The 16,530-nt window shown below is 54.2% G+C and overlaps 1 protein-coding gene across 5 annotated transcripts in view; it reads right to left on the bottom strand.

Moving 5' to 3' along the window:
- GRM7 (glutamate metabotropic receptor 7) overlaps nt 1-4,566 on the bottom strand; it is a 159,137-nt gene extending 154,571 nt beyond the window's left edge. For 4 of the 5 annotated variants that reach the window (XR_010028865.1, XR_010028866.1, XM_063165057.1 and 1 more), the window contains exon 1: nt 4,028-4,564. Coding sequence is in view for 3 of the 5 variants with exons in the window: in XM_063165057.1 (XP_063021127.1) it covers nt 4,028-4,537 (510 nt within the window). In the remaining 2 variants the exon portion in view is untranslated. Of the gene's footprint in view, nt 1-4,027 lie in introns of all 5 variants that reach the window. The other variant, XM_063165058.1, reaches the window with a different exon arrangement.
- Between the last annotated feature and the right edge of the window lie 11,964 nt (nt 4,567-16,530).

The raw sequence follows: 16,530 nt of genomic DNA, 5'->3' as shown, positions 1-16,530 counted from the left end.
AGGCTCCAGAGCTCCCCTCGCTCCCTGGAGCAGCAGAATGCCATCCCAATCCATCCCATCCCATCCCATCCCATCCCAATCCATCCCATCCCCAGCAACCCCAGCCCGACAGCCTCCCCCAGAGAGCCTGGCAACAGCGAGTGCATTTTGCAAGAAAAGAGCAGCATCCAACTCAGAGCTGCACTTTTAAGCTCCCTTCCTTTCCAAATAATCTCATTTTTGTGATTACTGTGTCTGGAGCAGAAGGCAGGACTGCAACTGTCATCTTCCTCCTTCGGCAGGAAGGAAAGGCAGCCAACACCCCCAGGGAGATCAGGGATGTTCCAATCTGCACTCCCAGCCTCCCTGCACTGCCTTAGCCCACTCTGCTGCACAGTTCCCTGGAGGGGCTCGGGAACAGCCCCCTCTGGGCCACCAGAGCCACCCCTGATGAAACCCCACGGGGGTTTAGACAAGAACAAAATTATTCTTGATTGACTCTTTCAAATTGCACCCACCGAGGACACAAACCTGAAGCCGTAATTTGCTCATTATTAAAGCCCGTCAGGAGAAGTCTGCAGGGAGCACAAAAATAAGTGTAGGGAGCACAAAAATAAGTCTTGCAGCATTAAAAGAGGAGTCAGGGTGCTGATATTCCCCATATTGCATGGTTCTACTCCCGCAAAGCACCCTGGCCATGGTTTTATCATGGAGTTCCACTTGTAGGGAATGCTACAGCCCTCCAAAGGAACAGCATTTTCTCCAAAGCAAAACCAGCAGCCTAAAAGCATCCCGCCTGAACTCCCTGGTGCATTTGGAAGCAGCTTTCCAAATTATTTTGGTGTTATTTTTAGGAGGGATATTTAATTTATGACCGGGCCGCTATTTACTGGTGTGCACTGATAGAATTGTGTTGGGAAGATGCCCCTGCCTTTGACACACGTCCTAGGGAGCCAGCAGGAGCGCTGGCCAGCCCAGAGTCTCGTTTGGCTCCATCAGCACCAGCCCTTCGGCTGGGTCCAGCAGGGCTCTGTGCCTGCCCCATCCCTGAGAACGCTCCCAGCCCAGCTGTTCCCAGCTGCTTTACCCAGGAGCAGCTCAGGGCTGGCTGAGGGCAGGGCTGCAGAGCAGGGCAGGGGCAGATCACAGCAAAGCCCCAGTGCCACGGAGACCCCCATCGTTCCCCAGCCCAGGGAAGCTCCCCCAGCACCTGCAGCAGAAACTGCAGGGATGAGCTGCAGCCCCAGAGCCCAGCCCTGGCCCCGCTGCTGCTGCACCTGTTGGCTTTGGCCGAGGCTGCTCGCAGCCCCTGCGCCGGGAGGGAGCTGCAGGCACAGCCAGCTCTGCCTCCCATGCAGAGAGGAAGATGAAGAGCCTGCACGGAGCCGGCCCCTGCTGGGGAGAAGCGCCTGGAGCAGCAGGAGCTGCCTGAGGAAGCCCCGCTGTGCTCTGGATGGGTTATGTATTTCTACAGATACAGATTTACACCCATTTGCTCCCTACAGCAAGCACAGCACAAATACTTCTCTCCCAAGATACGTCAGAAAAGCACAAACTCCATTAGGATTTCTTTGCAGGGGCCTCCACAGAGCCTTTACCTACCAGATGTGAGGGAAAAGCCAGTTTGGGCATGCAAATAAGCGTTCAAGAGCCATCCACCCTCCCTTCACCCACTGCCCCAGGCAGCAAAACCCACGGTGACCCCTGAGAAACAAGCTGGCTGCCACACTCAGCAATTTCAGAGAGTTCTGAGGTTAACAAGATTTTTTGTGACTGGTACTTGGTTTTCTTCTTTTCGCTAACTTAGAGCTTCTCATCCACCCACACACAATGACACTTAGCTGTTGAACAGGTCTACTTCTCCTCCTAAAATAGTTATTTTCTATTTCTCTGTGGCTGAGCATGTTCTAAATTGTGTTTTGAAGGAGGAGAGGACAACAGGGAACAGTTCTACAGCATGAAAGATCTGCTTCAAGGCAGCTCATCCAAGCTGTAAAATAGATGTTCAATAAATTCCCTCAGCATGGGCCAGTTCCTGCTTTCTGGATGATCCGGTTAAATTGCAATTTTGAACAGACGCTTAGTCACAATACATTAAAACATTTAGTTCATATAAATATCTCTACATGGAAAAACTGTCCAAATATCTGATTTTCTGACAAGTAACGTATCACCAGAGGCTTTGCAGGTATTGTGGCATTATCCTAAGGGTGCCTCGGTTTCCCTCAGAATGGATGTCGGTGGGGAGTGCCCCGGGCTGGCGGTGGGATGGGAGCTGGAGTGGCAGAGCTGCCTCCTGCACCCTCCTGGCAGCGGCTGAACCGGGGCTCGGGCACGACGTGAGCCGGGCACAAGGTGAGCCGGGCACAGGGGGCTCCGGGCACAACGTGAGCCGGGCACAGGGGGCTCCGGGCACAACGTGAGCCGGGCACAGGGGGCTCCGGGCACAATGTGTGCCAGGCACAGGGGGCTCCGGGCACAACGTGAGCCGGGCACAGGGGGCTCCCGGCTCAGGGGGCTCCGGGCACAACGTGAGCCGGGCACAGGGGGCTCCGGGCACAACGTGAGCCGGGCACAGGGGGCTCCGGGCACAGGGGAGCGGGAGCAGCCGGAGCGGGAGGCACGGCACGGTGAGGGCACACAGAGCCGGGGATCCAGCGCTGAACTGCAGCCATGCGCTGCCATCCGCCGCGATGGAGCGAGCACGGCAAAGCAGCGGCTCGTGGGTGTGATATCACGCAATAAAGATACCAGGGAAATGCCCGGGCACGGCTCAGGGCAGCATCGCCCCGCTGGGCTCGGCCGGGGATGGATGGCACCGGCAGCAGATGGGAGCGGGAGGCTCGGCGGCTGCTACAGCACCGAGCGCCTCTGCCGTGAAAGCCTCACAAGTTTCCAGCTGGGAAACGCGGGGGATCTCTCCGCCCGCTGCACAAAAATAAAAAAATCCCTCCACCACCTTCCGCATGCGAAGGCGTAGGACAGGGAGCGAAGAACTCCGCTGCTCACGATGCATCTGGTGGCGCTTCTGTCACTGTCACCGCACCCGCGATCGCTGCCGAGCAGCACCCGGCGCTCGCTTGGGGCCCGCCGGCTGCTGCGGGGCCCCGGGGGGACACCCCGGCCCTGGGGGACACCCCCTCATCCCGGGGGGACACCCCGGCCCTAGGGGACACCCCCGCATCCCGGGGGGACATCCCCGCCCTGGGGGGACACCCAAGCCTCGGGGGGACACCCCCTCATCCCGAAGGGACATCCCAGCCCTGGAGGGACACCCCCTCATGCCGGGGGATCCAGATGGCCCCGCACGGCCCTGGGTCAGGAGATGAGCGGGGATGACAAATCTCCGTGCTCCACACCCAGCGAGGCGCGGCGCCGGGGGCGAGACGGGCGCGATGGCAGCGCGAACGGGGGAGAGGCGAGGAGGGGGAGAGCGGGCAGCGCTGCAGCGCATCTCCCCCGCACACACACACACACACACGGCTCTGTAATCCCCCGGCTCTGCTCATCCCTCGCTCCTCCCGAGCCCCGGGGCCCGGGGCTGAGCCGCCCCCGCTGCCCCCGCTCCGGGCTCGGGAGGGAGCCGGCACCGAGCCGGGCAGGCGCTGGGCGCTGGGGCTGCCCCGCACAGCCCCGGCTCGGCCGAGAAAGCCCCTCCTGACCCCCTCCCGGCCCTGTCCCGACCCCCCCGCGACCCCCGGGCCGTGCCCGCACCGCCGGCATTCGGTGCGGGAGCGGAGCGGAGCCGGCCGTGCCCCCCGGGATCCGTGCGCCCGCATCCATCCCCGCCGAGCCGCGGCTCTCGCTAACGCCAACCCAGCGCAACCAGCGCTTCTTCTCTTCCATTTTTTTTTTTTTTTTCCTTTCCTCTTTTCCCTTAGGCATTGCTTCGTGCAAATGGGGCGATAAATCCAGAAAGCGCCACGCACCGTGGAGAAGGGAGAGGGCGGCGGGGAGGGGAAGCAGCTGCTCCGGAGGGAGGCGGATGGAGCACCTGGAGAGGCACAGGGGGAGCCGGGAGCGGCGGAGCCCCGCGGCACGGCCCTACCTGGAACAGCCGGAGGATGTTGGCCACCATAATGGACACGGAACTTCCCGACGCCCCGATCACTCCAACTACTTTCTCCGGCTTGACGAAGACGGGCGGCTCGCCGTTGGTGCACCTCACGTCGGAGGTGTCCTTCTGGATGAGCGCCTGCACGAAGGTGAGGGACTGCTCCAGCGCGTAGGTGTCCCGGGAGCAGGTGTCCAGGATGCGGGCGCCCAGCGTGACGTTGGGCAGCAGGTCCGGGTCGCTGTTGATCTGGTCCAGGGCGTAGAGCATCGCCTCCAGCCTGTGGATGCCGTTCTCCTTCTTGATGTCCCCGCAGGGGGAGCTCGGGGGGCCCTTGGCGTGCACGGGGAAGAGGCCGCCCAGGGTGATGTCCCCCTCCAGGCGGATGGAGTGGGGCGCGTACATCTCCTGCCCGCGGGCCGCCTCCCCGAGCAGCAGCTCCAGCAGGCAGCAGGGCAGCTCCAGCAGCGCCAGCAGCCGCAGCACCCTGCCCGGCCGGCCCATGGTGATGCCGCCGCCGCCCCCGGGCGCTGCCCCGCGCTCCCCGGGGGCCGGGCCGGCCGGGATGGGGTGGCCGGGGGAGGGCTGCGGGTTCGGCCGCCCTGCCCTGCCCTGCCCTGCCCGCCGCGCTCCGGCACCGGCACTGGGAGCGCGCCGCGCCGCTGCCGCTTTAAACGGGCCCGGCCGCCCGCCCCCCGCCCGCCCCCCGGCCCGCCCCGCCCGCCGCCGCTGCGCAGCGCCCGCCGCACCGCTCCGCACCGCCCCGGCCGGCCGCGGGCACGGGCACCGCCGTGGGCATCGGCGTGGGCATCGGCGTGGGCATCGGCGTGGGCATCGGCGTGGGCACGGGCATCGCAATGGGCGCGGGGATGGAGCCGCGGGGTCCCGGCCCTGCCCGAGATGGGGCTGGCGGCCGTACCGGAGCCGCGGCGCTGCGGACGGGGGCAGCGGGGGAGCGAGGCGGCTCCGCACCCTGCGCTCCGCTCCCCGCATCCCGTACCCGCTGCCCGCACCCCGCTCCCCGCAGCCGGAACCGGAGCGGCTCGGGCGGCGCGGCTCGGGAGCGCCCGCCAAAGGCGCTGCGCGGGGGATGCTCGCTCGGCCCCGCCGGAGCAGCGGCAGCGGCCGGGGCAGGAGCGGCAGCAGGAGCAGCCTCATCCTCCGCCTCGCTCTCCGGCGGGGAGCGCAGCGCCGCGGGGCCCGGCAGCGCCGCCGGGGACAGCCGGGGACAGCGGGAGCGCCCAGGCAGCCCAGGGCATCCAGAGCATCGATCCGGATTGTGCCATGGGAACCAGAGCCTCCGCCCGCCGAGGTGGGTACCAGTGGAGCGGTGAGGAGGAGGAGGAGTTTGGATGTAACCCCGTACTCCCAAACCCGAAGAAATGCAGCTGAGCTCGTTCTATTTTAAGATCTCCAGACCCATTTTTCTTCTGCACGCCCAGATCTCGAGGATGCTGGAACATCCTGGTTTTCTTCCCTTTACTCCAAAACTCTAAACACCCAAAGGGACACCACCACCTGTTGCCATTCCCTCCTGACCAGCAAATCCACGCCCTGGCGCATTTCCAATCACAGCCAATGCAGAACGCATCTCTCACGCGCTCCCACCAGACCAAGCACGTTTTTTGGAGACAAACTTTAATTTCTCCTTCATAAATACCAGACCAGGGGTAGCTGCTGTTCATTCCATGGCCTCTGACACACTCTGGGCCAGCAGAACCCGTGTGCAGGAACCTGCCCAGTCACAGGATCACAGAGTGGTTTGCACTGGGAGAGACTTTAATGATTGTCTCATCCCACCCCTGCCATGGCAGGAACACCTCCCACTGTGCCAGGTGCTCCCAGCCCCAGTGTCCAACCTGGCCTTGGGCACTGCCAGGGATCCAGGGGCAGCCACAGCTGCTCTGGGCACCTGTGCCAGGGCCTCACCTCTCTCAGATCACCCACACATCTTAGAAAAGTGCCTCCCTTTACACTGCCAGCAACAGAATGGGTGGGGTTGGAAGGGAGCTGAAGGACCATCCAGTTCCTCAGAGATCTTCTGTAGTGCTGTCAGACTCCCACCCTCTCTGCCAGGGCGGTGGAGCTGAACCAGCCCCATCCCCATCCCCTGCACACACATCCCAGCTCCTCACATCACCTACTGCACATGGAATTTCCTTCCCAGTTCTCCCTTGTTCCCACCAGCTCCATCCCCTTTTGCATCTCCACCCAGGGAGAGCTCTTTGGTGCCTGTTTACCTCTTGCTCACTTAAAGCTCCTCAGTCAGAATCTTGCTTCTTCTTCTCCTTCTTATTCTTTTATTCTTATTCTTATTATTTCTGAGTCATGTGATTGGAGCCTCAAGTTTTCCTCGAGTGCTCAGTTCAGGAAGGATGCGGAAATAAATCACTTCTTCTAATAAATCCCATTGTTTTGCTGGAAGTCACCTCATGATTTTGAAAGATGCAGCAGATGCACCAGAAGAAAATGACAGTTTTACAGTATGCAGATATCTTTATTCTCCTGCTGATTTTATTGGTTGGAGCCCTGAAGCATCAAAGATTATTCTGATTACATTACACAAATTGATAGAGCAATCACTGCTCTGGATCCTCCTGATATCCATGAGAGTGCCCAGTCTCTCTCCCACTGTTGCTGAGCTAACAAGGACCACTGGACATCTCCTGGAAACCCTGTTTGTCCCTTTGCAGTTTCCTGCCTTTGGAGCTGAGCTCTCCTTCTCCTTGTACCTGAGCCCCATCCCCTCTGCTCTGAGCTACCCACACCCAATCTGGCCCTCTCAGACAGGAAACTAAATATAATAACAGCCTGTGCATCTCTCACTGCTGTGCTTTCCCTGGGAGAAATACCAGCCTCAGATCTGAAAGGCCTTTTCCAACCAACACATTCTGTCATGCTGTGATTTCCTTGGCCTTGCTGAGCACCTGGGGTGAGGCAGCGCTGACTGAACCCAGCAGAGAGTGTGTCACACCTGTGCTGGGCAGCATCTCCTGTCTCTCTGCACCTAAAGGATGCCTGTCCTCCCTCGAGCCCGCCTCGAGGGCCACTGTCACCTTAGGACACAAAGGAACACAAGCACACACCGCTGTTCTCAAGGTGAAGGGAAAAGGGAAGTTTATGTTGTGACTCCAGCATTTATAGATTTCCAGAAGTGGCAGTGGATTGGAGGGTGACAGTGCCACCTCTCCAATGACACTGGTCAAACCAACAGTCCATCAAATTTCTCTTCTTCCATAAAAGGATGCAAAACAATGAGTTATTTACAGAAAGTGTGTGAGAAAGTTCGCTACAAGAATGTAAACATCAGAAGGCTTAGAAAAATCTTAAAAAATCAGGGGGACAGACCACAGTCAGCATTCAGCACTCAGAGCATCCAGCACTCAGAGGCACACTCATCAGCTCCTGAGCAGAACCGAGTCATGGCCGTTCCCCCTCTGGGAGCCATGAGTGTTTCCCCTTACCCTCAATCCCAGGAGAGCTGCAGGTAATCCTCGAGGGCTCAGCAGGGGATGCTGGTGCAGGAAAGCAGCCGTTTATGTCTTTAATGGGGCACTGGCAGGAGCAAATGGAAATGGGGGAAGTCACTGCAGTGTGAGTTTGTGTTTCACTTCCCTGAGTCACTCGTGTGCCCAGCCCAGCTCCCAGCACAGCTCTGAGCTCCCAGACCCTGAACACATTCTGTACTTCAGCCTTGGGAGCTCTGCCCTCACCCTGCTCAGGCTGAGAGCCCTGGGGTGAGGGTGAAGCAATTCTGCTTTTCTCAGCAGGGAATGACACACCAGGGAGCTCAGCCTTGGTCTGATGCTCTGCTGCCCCTCCAGGTGTGCCCAGGCGCCCAGAACCAAAATGCCACCCAAAACCAAAATCCCACCTCCCATTCCTGAGCCTTTGCAGTGCTGGGGACACACTCCATCTCCCCCTGGACAGATTTGCTTCACCAAAAACAAAAACCCAAAAACCGCAGAACAAACCAAAAATTCCTCAGAAAAATAAACCAAACCCAACAAACAAACCCAACCCAAGCCTGATCTTTTTAGCAAGAGAATTTGTTCAGAAGTAAACACTGGTTAAACACATCCAAGAGAATATTCAAAACCATTTCTTAACTTGCCTGTCAAACAAGACTCAGCCAAATTTCTCCTGGATAAGGAAAGACTTTGCCAGAAAGGAAGGGGCTCATTTCTGGCACCCTCCAGGGTGTGGTGTGATCTCCAGCACAGGAGGATCCACTGTCAGAGCTGCTGTATAATTAAACATTGCCTTTATCTGGGCAGCTGGCAGAGCAGACACTAAATCCCATCACAGCCAACCGGTGGAAGCAGCCCAAAGAGCGATGGGCCAGCAGGAAGGAGGAATAAAACAATCCCTCAAATATTGGTGATGTGGCAGAGGCTGCCACGCAGGCAGAGGTCAGCCTGGACAACTGTAATGGACGTGGTACAAGCAATTAATTTGTTGGGTGAAGTCAGGCTCGGGAAGGCAGCCAGAGCTCCTGCTTATCTGCTGCTCTGAAAATAATGGATTTCTGGAGCAGAGGCCAGTGAAAAGCTCAGATCCTTAACTCGGGCTTTGTTGCTGCTGTTTACAAAAAGGAGGTGTCAGTGAGGCTCTGGTTTCCAGGGAGGACAGGGGACAGCAAATTCTCCTCAGGGATATGGTCGCTTAGATACCTCCCTGGATCCTTATTTATGTAAGGGAAACATTACTTTTACAATTGTAGCTTATTGAATTATAAAATATTAAAATATATTAAAATTATAAATAGACTGTAATTTATAAAAGATATGAAGTTATTAAATCTACAAGACATTATGGATTGTTTCCAGGACAAGACTGCAACAAACAGGTTGTGCTAAATGAACTCTCTGGGCCCGATTCTTGCAGCAGCACTGGCGTGACCCTGTGGAAAAGCAAACAGCTCTGAGAGCCAAGCTCAGCCATCCTTGGGTGCTCTCAGAGGCCCTGAGCATCACACACAGAGTTATCTTCCACCTGAAAATAACCCATCTCCCAGGGGCCCTGTGCCCAGGAAGCAACAGGAGGAGGAGGAGGAGGAGGATGAGGAGGAGGAGAAGCTGGTGACATCCAGGCTGGACCCGGCAGTGCCAGGCTCACCCTGGGTTGGAGATCTGAAGGTGGATCTCAATGACTTTGTGCAGGACATGGTTAAAGGGTCCTGGAGCAGGGATCAGGGAAGGAGCAGAAGGGCAGGGGAGGAAGGCCCTGCACCTACCAGGAGTTTTGGGTGGTCTTGCACCCAAAAATTGCTGCACTCTGCAGCAGTTCCCCTTCCAGAGCAGGAGCTCAGTGCCTCGGGGCCGCGAGGCTGGTGGCGTTTCCCAGCACCCAGGGGAGGCTCCCCAGAGCAGCCCCATCCATCCCTGCCCAGCCCCGAGAGCCACGCAGCCCTTCCCGAGGAATGGATCAATCAATTACACAGGAGACACCTTCCAAGTGCTCCTTGGAGATCACAAATCTTCCAAGCAGGCAGCTCTATTAGATGGGCACTTCAGCCAAATCATTAAACTGGCTGCCACTCACAGGGAACAATAACTTCTTCTTTCCAAACACTTATTATTCTCTGTTACTTATTTACTAAGAATATTTTGATTCTCTTAATGCTTGGAACATCTTCCTGCACTGCTGAATTAGAAATGATGGAATTGCACATTCAGGATAATTAAATAAGACAGCTTTCTCCCAATAATAATAGTGTTGTAATGTCAGACAATAAAGGGACCCAGGCAGCTCAGGCAGGTCTCCTCCTCCCCTTCTGGCTGTGCTGCCTGGACTTTTGCAAGGGACAAAGTGGCATTAAAGCTGATGGAATCACTCAGGATGCTCTCGAGAGGCTTTTCCCTCCCTGCCATCAGCGCCCCTTTTCTGTCCTTTGCAGCTTCACCAGATTTTAAACACTTAAAAGATGCTTGATAGATTTTCCCCCCGCAAAGAACACAGGCAGAAAATGCTTTATATATTTCTGAAAAAGCACCTTGAACCAGTGCCATCTGTGCCAGCCCCTGGTTAGGGCACTTGGTCCCCTTCAGGGGAGATGGGCACACGGCTCACCCTTGTGAAGCTTGGGGTGTGCTGCTCCTGCCAGCCCCTGAAACTGCTCAAACATCTCATGGCAGGCAGCACCCACCCTGCAGAGCCCAGCACGGGCAGCACCCACCTGCAAACCCTGCAGATGAGTCCCTGATATTCTGCCATTGCTGCCCAGAGGTTCATTACTCTCACTGACTCTGTTTTCAGTAGCAGGGTGTGCACAACGGCACAGGGACTCTCTGTGTCACTTGGCCTGGATCAGAAAGGATCTGTCTGCAATCTGCTCCCAGGGCTGATCTCACACCAGCAGGAGAGGCCTGGACACGGAGCCACAGAACCAAGGAGCCCCAGAGGGGTTTGGGGTGGAAGGGCCCTCAGAGAGCATCCCAACCCCTGTGCCACGGCAGGGACGCCTTCCATAGCCACACATTTGCACACTCACACCTTCCTGGCTTTCCAGTGTGTCCTTTTGGGAATTTAATGATTTTTGTTGAACTAAGAGAGGTCACTTTGGCAGAGAAAAGAAACATCCTGGGGACTTGATGGATTTTGTTGTTTGCTGTAACAGAAAATGCAGTTCCTGTGTTTAGGCACCAAACTCATCCCTCTTGGGCCAGCCCAGCCCCCTGCTCTGAGCCCTGGCTGCTGTTCCCCATCCCCAGCAATGATCCCAGGGGAGTCCCCAGCCAGGAGTCCCACCACAGCTGGCACCCTGCTAATTAGCCCTGACAAACCCTGATAATGAATCATTGAGAACATGAGTTAAGCATGAAATAAAGCAAACTCCAAGGATCTTATGTAATTCTTCCTACTTCAATGGCTGCAGGAATTGAGTCATGAGATTGTTTTGGAACATTTTATGACACAAGTCAGGAGAGCTCTTTGTAAATGAAGTTTAAACTTTTTTTTTTTCCTTAAGGGCCCTTCATGGCTGTGCACATTTTGTACAAGTGGAGATCTTTTCCTCATCTCTTTTATTTACTCCCTTAATGCCCTTCTTCATTCATGTTGTAGCGAGCCTGGGCTGTGCAAGGCTTTACTCTGTGTGCATCAACAGCAAGCTCAGGCAAAAACCATCGACAGCCTGGTGTCCCCAGGTACTGCTAACAGCTCCTTTCTGCTGCTGTGGGCTCGGGGCAGAGATCTTTACCTTCATTCTCCTGCTCTGATACACTGGCTACCAGACAATCCTGAAAATTCCCACTTCCTGGTGCTTAACCATGGCTCTCCTTCATGGCCTGTCATACTCCATGAGATGAAGTTTCCCCTGGCTTCACCTCTCCCAGCACTCACCTGGTGACCCTCTGGATGTTGGGGTTCATCCTGGGGGAGCCAGCACTGGGTCCTGCAGTGCCATGCTGCATCTCCCATCCCATCCCATCCCATCCCATCCCATCCCATCCCATCCCATCCCATCCCATCCCATCCCATCCCATCCCATCCCATCCCATCCCATCCCATCCCATCCCATCCCATCCCATCCCATCCTGTAAAAATGATGCCAAAATGCTTATGTATATATTTATTGTGATATGCAGGGCTGAGGCCCAGATCTGATACAGATACTGGATCAAACCCTGTGCTCCCTGGCAATCTAATTTTATCCTGACACGTTGATTGCTCTCTCTTCATCTGTGGCTGCTGTCCCAAAGGGGCTAAGTGAGAGGAGCTGCATTTTTTTTTTTTTTAACTTTCCTGTAAGATGACATGAAATAAATTCAGAAGAACACACACAAGAACAATGTGGGGTTTGTTATTCACGAGACAGCTCTGAGAAGGGGAAAAATTGGAGCTGAGATTCGTGAAGGATGGCACAAAATATGGTGGAATTTCTGACTAATAAATCACAGAGAACCATTCCAAACAGAGGGGACTGGTCCATGCATTTTGGAAATCACTCTGTATTGCTGTCCCTGCTTTCCAGCAGGTGTTAAACATGGGATTTCCTGGAAAAGGCAGGCCCGGGACTCATGCAGTCTATGGACAGATTTAATGGGGAATTACAGCTCCCAGAACAGCCAAAGGCAGCCCCCAGTGCAGGTGCAGGGATCCCTCAGGAATCTGGAATTTCACGGGCAGCAATGTCCCTCACATGCAGCACCTCAGCAAGGGATGCTGAGCTTTGCCACAGGGCACAATTCATTACCTGTCCTTTCAACAAGGGCTCGCAAGGATTTCCGCAGATTTCCATGGGTATCAAACTCCAGATATAAAGCTGAGGAACGCCAGCAAGGGGCACAGCACCAGACCTGGACAGCAAAAGCAACAAAAGCCCTCGGAAGCACCAAAGCCAAAGCAGACAGGAGAATCAGCAAGCCCCATGTCAGCCAGAAAGCCACAGGCAGGAGATGCCTGGGTGAAAAGCACATCTCCCCCTCCAGGATTGCTGTATTTTACCAGAAAATGCCCATAATGAACCATTTTTCCCCATTTAACTCTGCTGAGAGCAGCCAGAGCTGAGCCCCTGCTCTCCCCACCTGACCCTCAGTGCAGGGGAGGGTCCCTGGCCCCTCTCTCTGGGGTGGCCCTGGGGGTCACAGGCTCAGCTCAGCAAATATTGGTGCTGCTAATGGCACAGGAAAACCTGGGGTCAATATTTGCACAGCCAAAGCGCTGCCCTTAATTTTCCTGCAAATATTTAAGGAAAAAGTCAAACAGAGACTCACCCTCCTGTCAGGAAAGCCTCATTTGCACCACTGACAATCCAGAGTTTCTCACTGAACCTCTCTCACTTCTAATAACCCAAAACTTGAAAGTGTTTCTTAATTTTAGCAGCTTTTTTTTCTCTTGACCCAGATACCAACAAGCTTTTACTACTGGGAAATGCAATGTTCATGCAGCAGGGCTAAACCCATCATTTATTTCTGCATTAAACTGGGAGAGCTTCTCTCCCTCCTCCTTAATTCCCCACCTTGGTGGTGCTCTGCATTCTCTCCAGGTTCAGAAGGTGTCTTGTGCTCCCCCTCTGGTTCCTCCATCAGCTCAGGGCCAACCCTGCCTAAATCAAACTGAACATTTCAGACACGCCAATGGTGGCTCAGGGTTGGCGTGAGCAGACAGGAATAAAATTGCTTTTTATAAGGTTTTTATTAAAAGCAATTCAGTTTGGAGAACCAGAGCATGAATTAAAGGAGTGGTGCTGGGCTGTGTGTTAATTGCAGCCAGTTGATTTAATTAGGGGTGGCTGATGAGGGCAGGGCAGTGCTGGCTCTACCACAGCCATGGGGAAAATCCACGTCCTCAAGACATCCCCGGGATTTTCTGCTGGTTTGACTCATTAGCAATTTTCCTTTTCATGCTCTTTGAGAGGGAAAAAACAAAAACAAAAAGGCATTTTGGAGAAGAGAGGAGCAAGTAAAAGACAGGCAAACCCATGAGAGCACTTAGGGAGGAGAGAGCCCTCCTGTGTCCCTGTGTTTGCTCGGGAACTTTTCCATTTACACCCAAGGCTCCAGCTCAGGGGTCACACCAGGCAGCCCCAGCACTGCTTTTAGTGCTTCCAACCAGCACAGGAATTCCAAACAGGAATTCAAGTTCAGTCCCATAAATCACAACTCCCATCGAAGCCCTGCTTGGGAGTGGGCAGGATTGGGATGTGCTGAGTTAATGCTTGAAATCAAAGTAACCACTGACAATCCTCCTGAAACACAGCAAATTTCCTTTATCCTCACGGCCAGGAAGGAGAATCTTCCCTTCCTTCATTACTTTATGTCCTTTTCTGTGTTTATGAGGCAAAAGTTATCTAGGCATTTCAACCATTAATTAATTGAAACTCCTGCTTAATCCCCACCAGAACTAGGCTGGAACTCTTTAGATTGGAGTGTTTTGGAGTTATTTGTCCATTTCTATACCAATGAAATTGTGGATTTGTTCAAATCTGAGGAACATTTAAGGTTGGAGTTGATGTTCTTTCTCAACTGTGATCATTCTGTGATTCTGTGAACACAGTCTGAAAATTCTGAAGGAAAAAAGGACAATGAGAACATCCCTGAGGGAAGCAGACCCATCCCAGCTCCTCTTGTGGCCAAGGCTCCACGTTGGGTCTCTCTTTAGTCAAAGCCTTCTCCTGGTCCTTTTCTGTGTGCTGGGAGAGCCCCAGAGGCAGTGGGAGTGTGGGCCTGGGCTCTGGGGAGATGGAATGGGCTGGATTCCATGGATTGACAGAGAGAGGAGCAATCTGCACCCTCTCTTGTAGACCAGAGGCCTCCAGAGAACGTGGCTGTGCTGGAGGAGCAGCAAACCCTGGCCAACCAAGAGCCGCATCATAACAGCTGCATTATTTAAAATTATTTAATTGGCAGTGAGCGTGCAATCTAAGGCTGCAATACAAGCAAAAACCCACTTGAGCCAAATTGCTGGGACACAATCATTTGCTGATTAATCCCCAAAGTACACTGTAAAGGACATAGCCAAACACTTCAGGACAATGGTCTTATTTTTACTGTGCCACATCATATTTTTCATTTACCAGTGCAGTTCTTGTTAAAGACCTGTAATTTCATCTTTGGTTCACCCTGTGAGAAGCCTTTGCCTCGTCCCAAAATACCCACTCAGAAAAGCTTTCACCAGAAGCTTGCAACCAACAATAAAAACAATCACCTGAAACCACCCTCAATTTGGGGCACTTCCATCAATCCAGCTCCTGCTGATGCTCCCACTGGAGCTCGGGCTCTTAAATGATTTCTCACTTTCATCCTGGCTCTGAAACTGCACAAAATTCTCACATTTGGGCAGCGCTGGAAGCAAGAACAGCAAAGCTGCAAAGCTCCTGGGTCCCCGTGAGAGGCAGAGAGGATTTTGCCCTAAATGTCCCCATTTCCATCCATCCCTCATGCTAATTGAGTTCTAAACCTCCACTGGAGCTTCCTGTTGGCAGCTGCTGGCCCAGCTCCCATCTGTCCTGGGGCCATTCGTGTCTCCTGGGCTCCGGGTTCAGCTCCAGGTTTTCCACCCTTTTCCTGTGCAGGGCTCCAGGGAACGATTCCATTCCCTGCTGCTGCAGCTCCCTCCCTCCCTCTCAGCAATAACAAACCCACTAATTCTCACCGCTCCAAGACACCAGAGCCATAGCAATAAAACTTGCAAACAGAGGGGAGGGAGAGAAGCACGTAAATATGATTCAAACCTAAGCTGAAGTTACTAAAATCCAATTGAATTCAAATTTCTTTTCCTCCTTCCCCTGGCTGATGTTTCCCCAAAGCTACTCCCTTGAATTACACGTGCACAGTCACCCTTCATTTCCATCAGCTGCATTCCCACGTTGGAAAAAACCTCAGCATTATGGAAAAGCCTCAGCACCTTGTGCTGCTTATGGAGAAAACAATTTCTGTGATGAAGGCTTTGTCCAGGTGAGTTCTGAGTGCCTGGAATGACTCAAAAGCCAAGGATGCCTGTGACACTGGAAAGGTTAGCAGGAATGAGACCAAGCAAATATCTGTCCCCCATTTGAAAAGGAGCAGAGCATTCATAGGAGCACAAAAAAGAGTGGTAACAGCCAGAAAAAAGGGTATGAATTGGGTTTGGAGAGCCATGGGAAGTGTCTCACCACCATCAGCCCAAATCTTCCTGCTGGAGCACAGGCAGGTGACCCAAGAAGTGACATCTGTGAAGTGGCCGTGCAGGGGTGACGCCGATGCTGCTGGATTTGGGGAGACTTTGGTTGTTTCCAGGATTTCAGCCCTAGGGAACAAGAGGATGTTGGTTAGGCTCGGCTGGCAGCACCACTGCTGCTTCTTACTGCCCAGGAAACGTGGGTTTATGGCAAGCACAGCTCCCCCGTTTAATGGGATTTTGTTGGGATAAGAGAATTGACCATACAGGAGGTGTTGAGCATAGACCTTCCAGAAACCAACTGCAAAATAATCTCAGATAACCAAGAAATTGCTGAGATCCTCCAAGATCATCCACTGAAGGGATTTCCACAGCAGCTGTGGCTGCCCCTGGATCCCTGGCAGTGCCCAGGGCCAGGCTGGACACTGGGGCTGGGGGCACCTGGGACAGTGGAAGGGGTCCCTGCCATGGCAGCTTTAAGGTCCAACCCAACCAACCCAACCCATTCTGTGACTCCCTCTACAGAGCACACACAATAAATAAATAATTTTTTAGAGCACTCTCATGCAGGTCCCCTCCAGGGGCAGTGCTTTGGGTGCAGACACAGGGAGGTCACCCCAGGAGTGACCACAGGATCAGCCCCAAGCTCGAGCTGAAACGTGAAACCTCCCCTGAGCTCCATCAGCCTGTGTGGAGGCCTCTTGCAGAACCAGCCCTAATATTCAAAATTTAGCAACACCATCTGTTAGGGACTTTGTTAAATAAAAACAACTCATTACTGAACTTAGATCTGGGAGAAGGATGGCTTTCCTTCACATACAACTGATTTTCTTCAGCTGGAAAAACACAAATAGTTGTTTCCCAGCATTTCTGAACCGTTTCCAAAGGTTTCTGAC

This window comes from Melospiza melodia, chromosome 10 (assembly GCF_035770615.1).
Source record: "Melospiza melodia melodia isolate bMelMel2 chromosome 10, bMelMel2.pri, whole genome shotgun sequence".
In the NCBI taxonomy this organism is placed as follows: Eukaryota; Metazoa; Chordata; class Aves; order Passeriformes; family Passerellidae; genus Melospiza; species Melospiza melodia.
The sequence above is the reverse complement of the archived record's forward strand: the minus strand, read 5'-3'. Positions and strand labels throughout refer to the sequence as shown.